The sequence below is a fragment of the Camelina sativa genome, chromosome 19 (assembly GCF_000633955.1).
Source record: "Camelina sativa cultivar DH55 chromosome 19, Cs, whole genome shotgun sequence".
NCBI lineage: Eukaryota > Viridiplantae > Streptophyta > Magnoliopsida > Brassicales > Brassicaceae > Camelina > Camelina sativa.
In genome coordinates this window covers 26,371,365-26,388,530 of record NC_025703.1, presented here as the reverse complement: position 1 = coordinate 26,388,530, position 17,166 = coordinate 26,371,365, and the positions used below count along the sequence as shown (strand labels likewise).

General features: G+C 35.8%; 4 protein-coding genes across 4 annotated transcripts; all 4 read right to left on the bottom strand.

Moving 5' to 3' along the window:
- LOC104767250 (UPF0725 protein At4g28920-like) lies at positions 1,723 to 3,490 on the bottom strand. Its single transcript, XM_010491300.2, has 6 exons — positions 3,155 to 3,490; positions 2,917 to 3,048; positions 2,642 to 2,834; positions 2,402 to 2,541; positions 2,238 to 2,321; positions 1,723 to 2,129 (listed from the first exon to the last, which is right to left on the bottom strand). Exons 1-6 carry the CDS (start codon positions 3,365 to 3,367, stop codon positions 1,884 to 1,886), a joined length of 1,008 nt encoding a protein of 335 aa, XP_010489602.1. The 5' UTR covers positions 3,368 to 3,490; the 3' UTR covers positions 1,723 to 1,883.
- Positions 4,378 to 6,145, bottom strand: LOC104767251 (UPF0725 protein At4g28920-like). Its single transcript, XM_010491301.2, has 6 exons — positions 5,810 to 6,145; positions 5,572 to 5,703; positions 5,297 to 5,489; positions 5,057 to 5,196; positions 4,893 to 4,976; positions 4,378 to 4,784 (listed from the first exon to the last, which is right to left on the bottom strand). The coding sequence occupies exons 1-6, from the start codon at positions 6,020 to 6,022 to the stop codon at positions 4,539 to 4,541; spliced, it is 1,008 nt and encodes a 335-aa protein (XP_010489603.1). The 5' UTR covers positions 6,023 to 6,145; the 3' UTR covers positions 4,378 to 4,538.
- Positions 6,988 to 8,927, bottom strand: LOC104767253 (UPF0725 protein At4g28920-like). Its single transcript, XM_010491302.2, has 6 exons — positions 8,579 to 8,927; positions 8,341 to 8,472; positions 7,999 to 8,071; positions 7,667 to 7,806; positions 7,503 to 7,586; positions 6,988 to 7,394 (listed from the first exon to the last, which is right to left on the bottom strand). The coding sequence occupies exons 1-6, from the start codon at positions 8,789 to 8,791 to the stop codon at positions 7,149 to 7,151; spliced, it is 888 nt and encodes a 295-aa protein (XP_010489604.2). The 5' UTR covers positions 8,792 to 8,927; the 3' UTR covers positions 6,988 to 7,148.
- On the bottom strand, positions 15,490 to 17,079 carry LOC104767249 (probable xyloglucan endotransglucosylase/hydrolase protein 21). Its single transcript, XM_010491299.1, has 3 exons — positions 16,733 to 17,079; positions 16,440 to 16,633; positions 15,490 to 16,056 (listed from the first exon to the last, which is right to left on the bottom strand). Exons 1-3 carry the CDS (start codon positions 17,006 to 17,008, stop codon positions 15,603 to 15,605), a joined length of 924 nt encoding a protein of 307 aa, XP_010489601.1. The 5' UTR covers positions 17,009 to 17,079; the 3' UTR covers positions 15,490 to 15,602.

Genomic DNA, 17,166 nt, shown 5'->3' with positions numbered 1-17,166 from the left:
AAAAAAAAAAAAATCCTAATATTGCTATGGATTTGCTATGGCCTCCGCAATTCACTTGCATATCCCTAGGAAATTTGCTATGGAGTTTGTCTTCGCAAAAGCCTCGCAATATTGCGATAGATTTGCGAGGGATTTTACCTACCCAACGAATTTGACGTGAATCCCTCGCAATTGTGCAGCGGATTTGCGACGACCTCCTTCCTCGCAATTTTGCGAGGGATATGCTAGTAATTTTTTTGGTCTCGTACTACCCTCGCAAATCCAACGCAAATTTGCGAGAGCTATTTTCCGTCACAAGTTGTCCTCGCAAAAAGCGTGTTTTCTTGTAGTGTATATGGCATTGTTGTAGAAGATGGAGAAACAATTGCCTTGGTAAAGTCTTCTCATGGAGAAAATGTGGGAGATGATGGTTATTTCAAAGTGTCTTTAGATATCATGGTAGTTGAGGTTCCATGGGAAGGAAAAGAGGCTCATCCCAATTTCAAACGCCCAAGGCATCTGCTCACTGGATTTTGCTTCCCAGAACTCCTCCCTCGGGAAGTTGAACAGGTGCATATTTACAGTTTTGAATAAAGGTTTTGGTATAATAAATTTATATGAATGTTAAATCATGTCTTAGCTAGTAGTAATTAATTACAGGGATTTCATTCTCACATTCTGAGATACTTGTGCAGTATATGTATATCATGCTTATTGTTATCAATGATTGCAGGAACGGAAGTAGTCCTTCCCGTTTGACTTGAGGAAAAAGAAAAAGGACTGGAGTAGCCCTTTGACCAACCTAAAAGCCAGTTTATGCCTTCCACTGATGAGAGTAATCGACACTGCTGTTTTTTTTTCCCCCAAAGCATTCATTATTTTAGACTCAGAAAATATTTTGGACATAAATGTGCTTTTTGTTTTTGTTTAAGACATTACCATGTCGTTTTTAAAGCTCATCTTTAAGACATTACCATGGCACTAATATCAATTTAGAATCATCTCGTCAACTGTCAACACTCAACACTCAACACTCAACAGGTAGGAGAAAGCAATAATATCAAACATAACACACATTGGGAAAGCCTCGGTTTGTAGAGATTAGGCAACAAAAAAAGTGTCTTCAATCCTATCCTATTGTCTATAAACTACCACTCTCTTGATTAACAAACCTTGCAATAAACCAGCAACGAGATTAACAATGAAACACAAAAACACGCTACGACACAAGACCCTGTCTTAGTGTTAGCAGAGGTTTCACTAAACCAATTAATCCTAATTTTCATATTTACTTAATTGCCATACTTAATATTTTTAAATTTTTTATGTATGATGTTTTATATGAATTATATATTAGTTTATTTGGTTAAAGTATCGAAATTTTATTTAGTTTTAAACTTTTTCTATTAAATTAAGTTGGTTGTAGTGAATATAGAAGAGTTATTAAATTTTTGATTGATTTGTTTTATAGTACACCTTCAAACACTACTTTTTAAGGCTTATAAGTTTGAATTTTTTATCGGTAAGATAAGCCCGAAAAAGCCCGAAAAGCTCTATAGCCATGTTAGGGCCGGGCTCGAACTTAGAAATATAGGCTCGGAAATATTTCGGATCGGACCGGACTCAAACATATACAGGCTTTACGGGTTTCGGACCGGACTGGGCCGGACCAGCCCGATTGACACCCCTACTTAGCAGTAATATCAAAACCAGCAAGCGAGGCACCAAATCGAGTAACGGAAGAAGAAGAAAGGGAGAGAGGGTTTAATTGATATTTTAGTCATAAATAAGAATTTTAAAACTTAGGTAAATGACACACACATTGGGAATACATTATATAAAAGTTTGTCCCGCTGGGTTTAAACCTAGCTACATAAATTTAAGAGGGACATTTCCGAATACATTCAACTGGACTTGTAGGCCAAGCAGTCAAATTCTAGGCAAATGTGTCCCGGCATCCCATCCATGGTTCTCCTTACAATAGCTTGGTACTCCATAGGTGTACCAGTCGGATCACCATTTCCCTTGAAACTTATGTAGAAGATGGCGTTGGTGGCCTTGTCTATCATATGTGGTGACGCTTCTCTGTTTTCCAGAGTTTGTACAATTATCTTCTTTATATCAAGTGGTAGAAAAGGCCTCAAGTCAGTCTAGAAAAGCATAAACTCGAGTTATGACATGAATGAAAAAAAGAAAGAAAAACCCCAATCAATCAATGTTTTAGCACGAAGCCATTTGAATAAAAGAGCCTTACTTACCGTATATGAAGAGCTTTTGGAGTAAAAAGCAAACTCAGCGTACATATGAAGCCAATCAATTCCTTGCCAGTCTGATTCTTGCAACTATGGAGATCCATAAAACTTTGTGAATAATCATCATATCATACACACACAAATAAGCGGAAAGAAGCAAAGCTAGATACCTCATAAGAATGCCCCTTATTGCTAGCCAGGTCTTGCTCCGTCAACCAGGTCGGCATCTTACCTTTGTAAGAATCATCTACTGCATCATCTTTCCATCTCCTCTGAGGCCCAATAAAAGTAGTCCGAGGGCCAGCAGGAACTAAGAAATTCCAACAGTTAAAATATATATACATACATGCAAACTAGAGGAGAAAAGGTAAAGTGAAATAATAGAGTGAGAGTGTAGTTAGTTAAGTTACCTTTCAGTCTGGAAATTTCGGTCTGCACCATAAAGGATGACTCTTGGGGAGAATAATCTTTGCAAACACAAGTCTGAAAATTGCAAAGAGAGTTGGATGTATCCGTGGCCTCCAACGTTATGTAGTACCGGAGAAATCTACCAATCATATCATCGTTGTATTTGTTTATACCAATCAATCTGAGGTTGGTTCCCTACAAAGCCCAATATCTATCTATCAGCAGTAGCCTCAGAAAGAAACGCAAGAGAGGGGGAGACAAACCCAAATTTGTTTACCTTCTGAAGATTGAAACAGTGAAGTCCCAGTCTACCCAAAAGACCCATGTCGTATGGATAGTCATACGCATCTCTCAGTATGTAGGGATATATTCCACCATACCGAAGATCAAAGCGATCAACATCGAAACCCTGTTTGTTCCACACATTTAGATAAAAACCACAACTTTGAAGAACATCAAAAACAACAACGGTATCAATTAATTTCAATCCAACTAGTACTATGATAAAATCTTACGTCAGACTGTAGAAATTGTCGATTGTATTCCTTCTCGACCATAGAGGCAATATAATCATCATCGTCGTCGTCATCGCAAGAATCGTACTCAACCTTATGGAAATTTCTTATCGGGGCGGGGGCGGGGGCGGCGTAGGTTGAGCTCTCCAATTTCCGTTTACGCTGCGGCAACTCATCCCCAAACTTTGGAACCAAGATCGCAACCTCATCCATTCTCGCCTTAAAAACCCTAGATCTCTAACCCTAATTCTCTGCGATTTCGACAAAAGAGCTACAACAAACAAACAGGCTCAGAGGCGACCTTCCCTTATCAATTTTACGCTTTAGACCCCTTTCTTTTTCAACTTTTCACATCAGACACTTTACTTTTCTTATCCAATTCCTGATTCGAAAAAAGGGAAACAAGGCATGAATTTTACTAAAGTGGTGAAAAAAGAAATTTTGTTTGTAGTAAATTAAATGTCTAATTTTTATTAACTTTCCAAATAAATCATAATTTTCGTTGATTCTATATATATAAAAAGTTACTTTTTCCTCTCTTTCTTGTGCAGCCACCTCAGCAAACTCCAAATTCATCTTAGAGCATGTCACATCATCTAACTCTTTCTTAATGCAACAATTAACAGCTAAAAATTAACCAAGCGACATCTTGCAAAAAAAAAAAATAATAAATAAAAAAATCCACTAAGCATATGAAACNTACGACACAAGACCCTGTCTTAGTGTTAGCAGAGGTTTCACTAAACCAATTAATCCTAATTTTCATATTTACTTAATTGCCATACTTAATATTTTTAAATTTTTTATGTATGATGTTTTATATGAATTATATATTAGTTTATTTGGTTAAAGTATCGAAATTTTATTTAGTTTTAAACTTTTTCTATTAAATTAAGTTGGTTGTAGTGAATATAGAAGAGTTATTAAATTTTTGATTGATTTGTTTTATAGTACACCTTCAAACACTACTTTTTAAGGCTTATAAGTTTGAATTTTTTATCGGTAAGATAAGCCCGAAAAAGCCCGAAAAGCTCTATAGCCATGTTAGGGCCGGGCTCGAACTTAGAAATATAGGCTCGGAAATATTTCGGATCGGACCGGACTCAAACATATACAGGCTTTACGGGTTTCGGACCGGACTGGGCCGGACCAGCCCGATTGACACCCCTACTTAGCAGTAATATCAAAACCAGCAAGCGAGGCACCAAATCGAGTAACGGAAGAAGAAGAAAGGGAGAGAGGGTTTAATTGATATTTTAGTCATAAATAAGAATTTTAAAACTTAGGTAAATGACACACACATTGGGAATACATTATATAAAAGTTTGTCCCGCTGGGTTTAAACCTAGCTACATAAATTTAAGAGGGACATTTCCGAATACATTCAACTGGACTTGTAGGCCAAGCAGTCAAATTCTAGGCAAATGTGTCCCGGCATCCCATCCATGGTTCTCCTTACAATAGCTTGGTACTCCATAGGTGTACCAGTCGGATCACCATTTCCCTTGAAACTTATGTAGAAGATGGCGTTGGTGGCCTTGTCTATCATATGTGGTGACGCTTCTCTGTTTTCCAGAGTTTGTACAATTATCTTCTTTATATCAAGTGGTAGAAAAGGCCTCAAGTCAGTCTAGAAAAGCATAAACTCGAGTTATGACATGAATGAAAAAAAGAAAGAAAAACCCCAATCAATCAATGTTTTAGCACGAAGCCATTTGAATAAAAGAGCCTTACTTACCGTATATGAAGAGCTTTTGGAGTAAAAAGCAAACTCAGCGTACATATGAAGCCAATCAATTCCTTGCCAGTCTGATTCTTGCAACTATGGAGATCCATAAAACTTTGTGAATAATCATCATATCATACACACACAAATAAGCGGAAAGAAGCAAAGCTAGATACCTCATAAGAATGCCCCTTATTGCTAGCCAGGTCTTGCTCCGTCAACCAGGTCGGCATCTTACCTTTGTAAGAATCATCTACTGCATCATCTTTCCATCTCCTCTGAGGCCCAATAAAAGTAGTCCGAGGGCCAGCAGGAACTAAGAAATTCCAACAGTTAAAATATATATACATACATGCAAACTAGAGGAGAAAAGGTAAAGTGAAATAATAGAGTGAGAGTGTAGTTAGTTAAGTTACCTTTCAGTCTGGAAATTTCGGTCTGCACCATAAAGGATGACTCTTGGGGAGAATAATCTTTGCAAACACAAGTCTGAAAATTGCAAAGAGAGTTGGATGTATCCGTGGCCTCCAACGTTATGTAGTACCGGAGAAATCTACCAATCATATCATCGTTGTATTTGTTTATACCAATCAATCTGAGGTTGGTTCCCTACAAAGCCCAATATCTATCTATCAGCAGTAGCCTCAGAAAGAAACGCAAGAGAGGGGGAGACAAACCCAAATTTGTTTACCTTCTGAAGATTGAAACAGTGAAGTCCCAGTCTACCCAAAAGACCCATGTCGTATGGATAGTCATACGCATCTCTCAGTATGTAGGGATATATTCCACCATACCGAAGATCAAAGCGATCAACATCGAAACCCTGTTTGTTCCACACATTTAGATAAAAACCACAACTTTGAAGAACATCAAAAACAACAACGGTATCAATTAATTTCAATCCAACTAGTACTATGATAAAATCTTACGTCAGACTGTAGAAATTGTCGATTGTATTCCTTCTCGACCATAGAGGCAATATAATCATCATCGTCGTCGTCATCGCAAGAATCGTACTCAACCTTATGGAAATTTCTTATCGGGGCGGGGGCGGGGGCGGCGTAGGTTGAGCTCTCCAATTTCCGTTTACGCTGCGGCAACTCATCCCCAAACTTTGGAACCAAGATCGCAACCTCATCCATTCTCGCCTTAAAAACCCTAGATCTCTAACCCTAATTCTCTGCGATTTCGACAAAAGAGCTACAACAAACAAACAGGCTCAGAGGCGACCTTCCCTTATCAATTTTACGCTTTAGACCCCTTTCTTTTTCAACTTTTCACATCAGACACTTTACTTTTCTTATCCAATTCCTGATTCGAAAAAAGGGAAACAAGGCATGAATTTTACTAAAGTGGTGAAAAAAGAAATTTTGTTTGTAGTAAATTAAATGTCTAATTTTTATTAACTTTCCAAATAAATCATAATTTTCGTTGATTCTATATATATAAAAAGTTACTTTTTCCTCTCTTTCTTGTGCAGCCACCTCAGCAAACTCCAAATTCATCTTAGAGCATGTCACATCATCTAACTCTTTCTTAATGCAACAATTAACAGCTAAAAATTAACCAAGCGACATCTTGCAAAAAAAAAAAATAATAAATAAAAAAATCCACTAAGCATATGAAACTTAGCCTCAAAACCCATTGTCTCCCCACATGGCCATGATCTCCGTTTCAAGCTTCTCTCATCTCCTGTGGCTTCCTGGTTTCTCAATTTAACTTTAGTTATAACTTCTACGTGCAATTTTTCTACGCTGGAAGACCACATGTAAGAAGATGCTTCCTCTTCAGTTTAAGGACTTTTTAAATTCACGTCCTGTTTTCTCATGTTTCNGTACACCTTCAAACACTACTTTTTAAGGCTTATAAGTTTGAATTTTTTATCGGTAAGATAAGCCCGAAAAAGCCCGAAAAGCTCTATAGCCATGTTAGGGCCGGGCTCGAACTTAGAAATATAGGCTCGGAAATATTTCGGATCGGACCGGACTCAAACATATACAGGCTTTACGGGTTTCGGACCGGACTGGGCCGGACCAGCCCGATTGACACCCCTACTTAGCAGTAATATCAAAACCAGCAAGCGAGGCACCAAATCGAGTAACGGAAGAAGAAGAAAGGGAGAGAGGGTTTAATTGATATTTTAGTCATAAATAAGAATTTTAAAACTTAGGTAAATGACACACACATTGGGAATACATTATATAAAAGTTTGTCCCGCTGGGTTTAAACCTAGCTACATAAATTTAAGAGGGACATTTCCGAATACATTCAACTGGACTTGTAGGCCAAGCAGTCAAATTCTAGGCAAATGTGTCCCGGCATCCCATCCATGGTTCTCCTTACAATAGCTTGGTACTCCATAGGTGTACCAGTCGGATCACCATTTCCCTTGAAACTTATGTAGAAGATGGCGTTGGTGGCCTTGTCTATCATATGTGGTGACGCTTCTCTGTTTTCCAGAGTTTGTACAATTATCTTCTTTATATCAAGTGGTAGAAAAGGCCTCAAGTCAGTCTAGAAAAGCATAAACTCGAGTTATGACATGAATGAAAAAAAGAAAGAAAAACCCCAATCAATCAATGTTTTAGCACGAAGCCATTTGAATAAAAGAGCCTTACTTACCGTATATGAAGAGCTTTTGGAGTAAAAAGCAAACTCAGCGTACATATGAAGCCAATCAATTCCTTGCCAGTCTGATTCTTGCAACTATGGAGATCCATAAAACTTTGTGAATAATCATCATATCATACACACACAAATAAGCGGAAAGAAGCAAAGCTAGATACCTCATAAGAATGCCCCTTATTGCTAGCCAGGTCTTGGTCCGTCAACCAGGTCGGCATTTTACCTTTGTAAGAATCATCTACTGCATCATCTTTCCATCTCCTCTGAGGCCCAATAAAAGTAGTCCGAGGGCCAGCAGGAACTAAGAAATTCCAACAGTTAAAATATATATACATACATGCAAACTAGAGGAGAAAAGGTACAGTGAAATAATNGTCCGAGGGCCAGCAGGAACTAAGAAATTCCAACAGTTAAAATATATATACATACATGCAAACTAGAGGAGAAAAGGTAAAGTGAAATAATAGAGTGAGAGTGTAGTTAGTTAAGTTACCTTTCAGTCTGGAAATTTCGGTCTGCACCATAAAGGATGCGTCTTTGGGAGAATAATCTTGGCAAACACAAGTCTGAAAATCGCAAAGGGAGTTGGATGTATCCGTGGCCTCCAACGTTATGTAGTACAGGCAAAATCTACCCATNATTGCAAAGAGAGTTGGATGTATCCGTGGCCTCCAACGTTATGTAGTACCGGAGAAATCTACCAATCATATCATCGTTGTATTTGTTTATACCAATCAATCTGAGGTTGGTTCCCTACAAAGCCCAATATCTATCTATCAGCAGTAGCCTCAGAAAGAAACGCAAGAGAGGGGGAGACAAACCCAAATTTGTTTACCTTCTGAAGATTGAAACAGTGAAGTCCCAGTCTACCCAAAAGACCCATGTCGTATGGATAGTCATACGCATCTCTCAGTATGTAGGGATATATTCCACCATACCGAAGATCAAAGCGATCAACATCGAAACCCTGTTTGTTCCACACATTTAGATAAAAACCACAACTTTGAAGAACATCAAAAACAACAACGGTATCAATTAATTTCAATCCAACTAGTACTATGATAAAATCTTACGTCAGACTGTAGAAATTGTCGATTGTATTCCTTCTCGACCATAGAGGCAATATAATCATCATCGTCGTCGTCATCGCAAGAATCGTACTCAACCTTATGGAAATTTCTTATCGGGGCGGGGGCGGGGGCGGCGTAGGTTGAGCTCTCCAATTTCCGTTTACGCTGCGGCAACTCATCCCCAAACTTTGGAACCAAGATCGCAACCTCATCCATTCTCGCCTTAAAAACCCTAGATCTCTAACCCTAATTCTCTGCGATTTCGACAAAAGAGCTACAACAAACAAACAGGCTCAGAGGCGACCTTCCCTTATCAATTTTACGCTTTAGACCCCTTTCTTTTTCAACTTTTCACATCAGACACTTTACTTTTCTTATCCAATTCCTGATTCGAAAAAAGGGAAACAAGGCATGAATTTTACTAAAGTGGTGAAAAAAGAAATTTTGTTTGTAGTAAATTAAATGTCTAATTTTTATTAACTTTCCAAATAAATCATAATTTTCGTTGATTCTATATATATAAAAAGTTACTTTTTCCTCTCTTTCTTGTGCAGCCACCTCAGCAAACTCCAAATTCATCTTAGAGCATGTCACATCATCTAACTCTTTCTTAATGCAACAATTAACAGCTAAAAATTAACCAAGCGACATCTTGCAAAAAAAAAAAATAATAAATAAAAAAATCCACTAAGCATATGAAACTTAGCCTCAAAACCCATTGTCTCCCCACATGGCCATGATCTCCGTTTCAAGCTTCTCTCATCTCCTGTGGCTTCCTGGTTTCTCAATTTAACTTTAGTTATAACTTCTACGTGCAATTTTTCTACGCTGGAAGACCACATGTAAGAAGATGCTTCCTCTTCAGTTTAAGGACTTTTTAAATTCACGTCCTGTTTTCTCATGTTTCCTGTTTTGTTGTCTCTCTAGCTCATGGAGAAGCATTGGGTTGGAGGTTGATCAACAATCTTAATTCATGTTTTCTAGATTTCAGTGTCTCTCTTAGGTGTCGGAGAAGTTTTGGTTTTTGGATGATATGATGATGTTCAAACTCACACACTCAGACCATTGTCGATGATAGCTAGCTCTTTGACGCCGAATTCTCAAGCACACAAGAGTTCGTGGTAAGATCTTTTTTTTTTTTTAAATTAGGGATCTTTCTTGCTATTGCATAAATCTAAGTCATACACCATAATTCTCACTGACTTCGTCTAATTGCATGAGAATAAGTATAAAGATAAAAACAAAAAGTGTCGTCATATATTTTCTATAATGATATATAGAACTTTCTCAGCAGCACTAAAGCTCAAAGCCCTCAAGCCTCAACTGAAAGCAAGGTTCAAAGACTTAGTTTACCAATACGGGACAAACAATTTCAACGAGAGTTTATTGGTTCAATCAGCCACACTTGCTTATTTTAATCAGTTTAGGTGATTTATCATGATCCTATTATTTGTCTGCTTTTATTTTCTGAAACGGTTAACGTTTCATTTTCTTCTAAAACTGTTCCACGTTAAAGGTTATCAATCAACTGGTAGCCTGGAGATTATCTATAAAAATACATGAATTATACTCTATGGCCAAGAATCTGAAAGATTAACATGAAAGCGATAAAGCAAATACATCATGCAACCATACGATCGTACCGACGCAACACAAATTTATCATATTTTAACTATAAAAATCTAAATAATTCTTATCAACATAATTGATAAATATATGTAAATAACAACTTCTTAACTAAAGAAAACAAATATAAATGAAGTTCCATACCAGTTCCTTAGTTTGTAAACATGGTAATGTTCTAATATTTTTATCTTACAAAGTTAACAAATGCACTTCATATTGTAGGCAACAAAAATATTAGTATATTGAAAATATGGTTTGTATTACAAAAATAAACATGAAAAAAAAAATCAATATTTTCATTCTTTGGATACTATCTATAAAAATAATTATAAGATATGGTTTACAATTTTTATTTCTAAAACCTGATGAAAAATATTTTAAAAACAATGAAAATGCACCCCAAAAAATATTTAATTATAAAATAAAAGAATGTGATGCCAAAAGTATTGAAAATATAATTAGTTTGCATTAGAAGCAGCAATAAATTTGGAAAGGCAATAAAGATTGTAAAAAACTACTTACACAAAAATAAATGATAGCAAACAATAATCATATAATTATTCTGTTGGGTTTAAATTGTTAATAGATATATTAATTTGGTTGAAATAGAAAACAAAAAGGAGGCCATAATTATGTTCCATATAATGTTAATTATATGATGTAATTGTATCATATATATAATATCCATTCACCCCTTGAAACGACCCGATCCGTTTTTTTTTAATAATAAATAATAATAATAATAATAATAATAATAATAATAATAATAATAATAATAATAATAATAATATTAATAATATATAAACTACAACTAGTGGTCCCATACCCACTAGCCACCTAACCACAATCACAACCAAACAGCGGAATAACAAATACCAATATCCAAAACAATATCCAATAATCCAAACAACAATAATCATAGAACCAGCAACCTAGCAATGTTCTAATGGCCCAACTCTAACAACCTAGCAACCTAGCAATGCCAGACAACATCCAATCGAGTCCCTAGAACATCCTCCTCTTCATTGTCTTGATTCCACGATCACACTTTGCCTTTACCTGCACCACAAATACAAATTGCAATGCATGAGTATTTTATAAACACTCAGTAATGCAATCCTCCCATCTATTGGGCTATACACACAAGCAATAGAGACATCTCTAACCATTAACCAACAATCAACAACCGACAAATAACAAACCAGGACTCTGCATCGACCGACACCAACATGCATCAACCGACACCACATGGGGATGCATCGACCGACACTCGCACTGCATCGACCGACGCATGCTCGACATAACACGAAAACCCTAAGTTTTGCGCGCCGTCCTCGCACTTGCATCGACCGACGCACAAAGTGCATCGACCGATGAATCATGCCGAGCATCGTGTTCCCCGAAGCTTCTCGCCGGATCTTTGTTCCTGCAACCCCAAAACTCGATCCCAAGCCACAAGAAAGGTTCCTAACGTCCCAAATAACCATCTAACAAGCCTAACAATACACAAACAAGCAGATCAGAGAAGCTCTAGCTTAGATAAGCCATTGTCCTGTACTTACCTTTGCCAAGACGAATCTGAACCTTAAACCAACAAGAAAACACTTCCAGGAAGCTCCTACAACGATCCCAGCTACAGATCTCTACAGGAACAGCTTCAAATCTCCAGATATCACCAAGAACACTCAAGAACACTTAGGGAACTTTTTTCTCTTTCTTTTTCTCTCAAAAGCGGCCAAAACCCGACTAATGAGACAAAATTCGTGTTAAGGGTTTTTCCTAACCCAAAACGCAGCGTTTAACTTAACTCGTCCACAGAAAACTGAACCTGCATCGACCGATGCAATCCCCTAAACCGGATTTCGGTTCGCGGATGTTACACCCCTTAAAATATATTTCATTTTAAACAAAAAAATAACACAAATCCCGCACCTAGCGCGGAGTATTTGAATATCTATATATATATAGTGCAGTTTCCTAACTCCTGATGCTGCCACCTCAGCATACCCCTCTTTTTAATAAGTCCATATTTTCGAAATAAGCCCATATTTTTGACATTACCCACTAAACAGTTATTATTTATTTCTATCACATTTCTGTAAAAGCCCAATTCATTTTCCCAATTTTGCGACATTACCCACCTAAGCCATGTTTTTTTGGCCCGCGGAATAAAACCTCTTTCCACGATACTCCACAGCACTGTCGTCTGTTGTGGACCTGAAGCGTCCCTGCCCTTCTCATTCTTTCATCAGGGTTCACCTAATGGTTATCTTTTAAATAAATGTTCTCCACTCCTCCACACCCTTTCGCTATCTTCTCTCTCTTCCATCTCCAGTGTAACGTTTTTCTCTATTACTGTAATTCATCCCGTTCAATGCTCGCTCTTTCAATTCAAGACCCACTACTCTATCTTTAATTGGTGTAAGTCCTATATAATGTCTTCTCCTCCAATTTCATGCTTCATATATTTTTTTTCGTCTCTTTAATTTCTCCTCACTAACATAGATTCCCCGGCTGTTTCATTCAAAAATCTCAAAGCTGGATGCCTTCACCAACAGATCGTCGGAAGAATGCTTCGTCACTAGCCTGATCGCAATGTCAAAAAAGGAGGCCAACTCATGGGCATCGACTTCCTATTCATTGATGAGAAGGTTGTTTCCATCTTAACTAAACTTTTCATTTATTCGTTTTTTNCCAAACAACAATAATCATAGAACCAGCAACCTAGCAATGTTCTAATGGCCCAACTCTAANCCACCTTTCAAAATTCGAAAACTCGCTACGTGATGGGGCAATATATATTGTGTCCGACTTTGAAGTCGCAAGAAGCAACTCCCGTTTTAAGCTAACAGATTCCCCCTTTTCAATACGCTTCACACCAACCACTGACAACACTTCACAAATCAATCACCAAAGACAAAGAAGCAAAGAGATGAGCACACCTTTAATAAACTAAAGAGATTCAAAAATAGGAATGCCACAATCTGATAACCGTAACACTAAATTATATGAAAAAGAAAACTGAGCCAACAAAAAAACAACTCGGACTTTATAAAATTACAGCAAGATAAATAAGAAATTAATTTTTCCCAAAACACAACTCACATCGAATCGAAAAATCACTCAGAGGACAAACGGAAAAAAAAAATACAACTAAGAACACAAAACAACTCACAACTTAATTAGGAAATCTAAGGAAGCCATCACATTTTCATATAAACAAATTTGCAACCCAATTCACATTTACCTTTAACGAAATCAACAGGGGGATAACCAGTTATCCCCCTACAGATGCGAAGCGAGTGGGAATCAACCAAATACGCAAACCCCCAAAAAAAATGAATATTCGAGAGAAAACGATTACGAAAGAGATGACTGAAAAAATGATTACGAGCATCAAAGAAATAAGTTCAATACTCATATTGTCCTCTAGATCGCAAGCATTGCTCTTTTCCTATCCGTTCACGAGGACATCAAATTTTGAAAAAGAACAAATTCATTCCAACCTCAACAACATACAAATAATGATCCAATAGACCAACACATTATAAACCTTATAGAGAAATTGGGTCCGACTGAAACAAAGAAAAATAGCCCAAAAAAAGAAATGTAAGTTATTGATTTTATTCATTTTTCTTAATAACATTCACAACATTTTTCACTCTAAACACTAAAACATTGACAAAAAAAAAACTACTCCAACAGTTTACAAAATACATATGAAAATATTAAATAACAATCCAACCACAAAAGGACAAATAGTAATAAATTAATTACAACTAACAACTACAGCCAAACAACAACTTCAACTACACAATATTAACTTCTAATTATAATTTTTTTTAAAAGCATTAAAAACATACAAGATGATCTCAATTTTAAAAAAATAAACAGCAAACTAAATTATACTTGCTGCAAAACCTATTTTTATATAAAATAACCAACAAAACAACATAAGCAACCAAAATCAAATAAAAAAACAAACGTAAATATGAATTATGTAACCAAAAAATAATATACATAACAAACCCCGGAATACATCTTAATCTAACTACCGCGCGTAGCGCGGTTTAATTACTAGTTTTACTATAAAATAACATATGTCACTTTTTAAAAATACCATTTCATATTGTCTATTTTCAAAAATACTTTTTTTCTATGTATAAAATGACTAAATTCTAAGCCTTAAGCTCAAAATACTAAACCTTAACCCCTCAAAACTATATAATAAATAATAAATAGAGAGCCAAATCTTTAAAAAAATATAAAAATGAATTCAATATATGGTAGTTGTGTAAAAGAAGATAAAACTGAAAATGTTCAAAAAAATGGGTTATTTTTTAAAAATGTATCTCAAAAAGAGTATTTCTAACAAATTAACAAACGATGTTAACATAAATTATGAAATTTAATTTATGTTGTAACGGATAATTAAATCGTTAAATTGTTACACATTATGTAATTTAAAGTCATCTTTTATTTGGCATAAGTTCATAATTTTTTTTAAAACCTCAACAAATATTCATAATTTATTTGGAAAGTCAAATAAAATTTAGATATTTAATCTACCACAAATAAAACTCATACTTTTTCTCACCATTTTTAACAAATTCATAATTTTTTTTTTTACATTTTGTACTATTAAAAAACTTATGAGTTTTTAGTTTTTATAGGCCAATCACCTTCGCGTAACCGTCCACACCAGTTACGTACCCCATATAAATATGAATTGAGAATTTGTGCGCTACGAACATATATAGATACTATATATATAAAGTATGATGTGAATGAACCTAGTATTTCCGTCTGAAATATCAAATGAAGAAAAAGTACTTATTCATTAAACATTTTTTTTTTGGTGAATAGTACTTATTCATTAAACTAGTTATGCTCTGAGTTTTCTAAAATCTATTAAATTATATCTTGTCTTTGATTTTGATTTTGGTTAGGGCAGATGGCAATTGTGATAGCTGAGGAATATGTAAAGAGAGAGGTGAAGATACTACAAGCTATATTATTACATGTTATTGAGAGGCTCTCATGGGGTTCCATTGATGTTCTTATGATAAAAGAAAAAAATTAGGTTTGTAATACCAAATATCCAAATTACTTTCTGTATTTTCTAATTAATATATATATATATATATACATATGTGACGTTATAATTTATAGAAAATGTATACGACAAGTAAAATTTCTTCACTTTCTAGATTGAAGAAAGAACAACAACTTTTTTCCCACTTTCAAAAACATATTAATAAATCAGTCCCAAAGTTTTGGCACTTTAACCATTTGCTATTAAAAAAAAAATTATCACAGAAACTTTCTCATAACCCACACAATGAACAAATCACGACAAATGATCTTAACATAAATCAAGACCCTAAAATTCTTTAAATGCTCAAGACTTTTTGTTCTTGTTTTTGTTTTTGGCAGTGCATTCGACTGGCAAACCCTTAGAAAACCGTTTCTTGTCCTTACAATAATTGTAAACCATGAACTTCTTCTGGACCCATCTAAGAACTTTTTGGCTTGAAGAATCCATCCCTCTCTGCGAAAACCACTCACTAGTGCTGCTCGAAGAAGAAGACTTCGAGCCACCAGGGCTACAAGGGGTAGTGGCCGTGGTTCCATTATCAGTGGACCAGGCACAAGCATTCTCGGAGTTGTAGTTCTTGAAAGAGGCTATAAATGGTCCCTGTGACCAGTTCGTCTTGACAAGGCCTCCCCTCGTGGCCCAATCGTCAGCGTTCCATAGACTACCATACATTCTCATGGCTTGACTCTTTGGATAAGCCACACCCATTGCTTCCAAATTCTTGAATTCTCTAATTGGCTTCCCATCAACATAGAACCTATTAAGAATTTACAAATATTCCCCATTAATGAGATATTATTATAATGTTGTGATTAGTTTTTGTTACGTACGTCTCTATATTTTATTAATTCTATCGTTTAGAAATATAATTGAAATTGCTTTCTGTTTTTTTTAAAGCTGGCAAAAATAATAATAAAAATAATAATTTGATTGAAGAAGTATATTTCAATTTTCAATATGTAAAATTTGTCTTACTATTATTTAAAAAATAAAAGTTATGAATCTGGTGATTTACGATCAATGCAGCTTGATTCGGAAAATCCAGTTCACTTTTCAGTTCGATTTCTAGAAAAATATTATAGTTCACATCACTTAGTGAACTTGTCAAGTTATCATTGGGATTGTGGTATATAAGCTTACACTATGTGACTCGGATTCCACAGAATAGAATAGTTGTGGAACTCAGCTGTAGGATCGAACCAAAGGTAGAACTGTTGCTCTCTATCACCTTGGCCTTGAGTGTAAACATTAGTGTGAACAATGTATGGATCTCCACTAACATTCCCCAAAAACTCGAAATCTATTTCATCCCATGTTAAGCCTTGAGACTTTAACTACACACCAAAAGAACCCCCAAAAAAATCAAACATTCAATATAACATAAGGTAATAGATTTATATGTATGTGTAGCTAATAACGAAGAATTAACTTACGTAGAAGGTGGTCACGGTCCCGGCAGAATTCCCCGGGACAAGTTTGATCTGCATATCGACTTTTCCGTACAAATACTCGGCTTTCGATTGAAACCCCGATCCCGAAGATTGGTCGAGAGAGAGATTTAGAAGAGTACCATTGTTTACAATATTTCCTCTACCATCACCCCAGGTTATGTCAATGTCTTGGTTGAAATCTTTAGCGTGTACAACAAGCAATATGTTCAAACCAACAAAAAGAGATATTGAAATAACCAAAAGTGTATGAGAAACCATTTTAAGTTTTATGGTTTGCCACTTAGGGGAAGTATCTCTTCTTGAAGGTTTTAGGTGGGTTTAAGGATTTGAGTTTGAGACTCTCAAGACTGCTATTGATTGGTGGGGGTATTTATAGAGCATATATAATGTGGTTTTGATTCCTTAAAGATTAATAA

Bases quoted from the DNA above. Each gene is read 5' to 3' on its own strand.
- LOC104767249 (XM_010491299.1), bottom strand. From the start codon at position 17,008: ATGGTTTCTCATACACTTTTGGTTATTTCAATATCTCTTTTTGTTGGT. The intron at 16,634-16,732 runs GTAAGTTAATTC...TTTGGTGTGTAG, and splicing joins GGACCGTGACCACCTTCTAC to TTAAAGTCTCAAGGCTTAAC. The intron at 16,057-16,439 runs GTAAGCTTATAT...AATTCTTAATAG, and splicing joins TGGAATCCGAGTCACATAGT to GTTCTATGTTGATGGGAAGC.
- LOC104767250 (XM_010491300.2), bottom strand. From the start codon at position 3,367: ATGGATGAGGTTGCGATCTTGGTTCCAAAGTTTGGGGATGAGTTGCCG. The intron at 2,322-2,401 runs GTATCTAGCTTT...GGATCTCCATAG, and splicing joins ATAAGGGGCATTCTTATGAG to TTGCAAGAATCAGACTGGCA. The intron at 2,130-2,237 runs GTAAGTAAGGCT...ATGCTTTTCTAG, and splicing joins CCAAAAGCTCTTCATATACG to ACTGACTTGAGGCCTTTTCT.
- LOC104767251 (XM_010491301.2), bottom strand. From the start codon at position 6,022: ATGGATGAGGTTGCGATCTTGGTTCCAAAGTTTGGGGATGAGTTGCCG. The intron at 5,197-5,296 runs GTAACTTAACTA...GGAATTTCTTAG, and splicing joins CGAAATTTCCAGACTGAAAG to TTCCTGCTGGCCCTCGGACT. The intron at 4,785-4,892 runs GTAAGTAAGGCT...ATGCTTTTCTAG, and splicing joins CCAAAAGCTCTTCATATACG to ACTGACTTGAGGCCTTTTCT.
- LOC104767253 (XM_010491302.2), bottom strand. From the start codon at position 8,791: ATGGATGAGGTTGCGATCTTGGTTCCAAAGTTTGGGGATGAGTTGCCG. The intron at 8,072-8,340 runs GTAAACAAATTT...TGCGATTTTCAG, and splicing joins ACTGTTTCAATCTTCAGAAG to ACTTGTGTTTGCCAAGATTA. The intron at 7,807-7,998 runs GTAACTTAACTA...GGAATTTCTTAG, and splicing joins CGAAATTTCCAGACTGAAAG to TTCCTGCTGGCCCTCGGACT.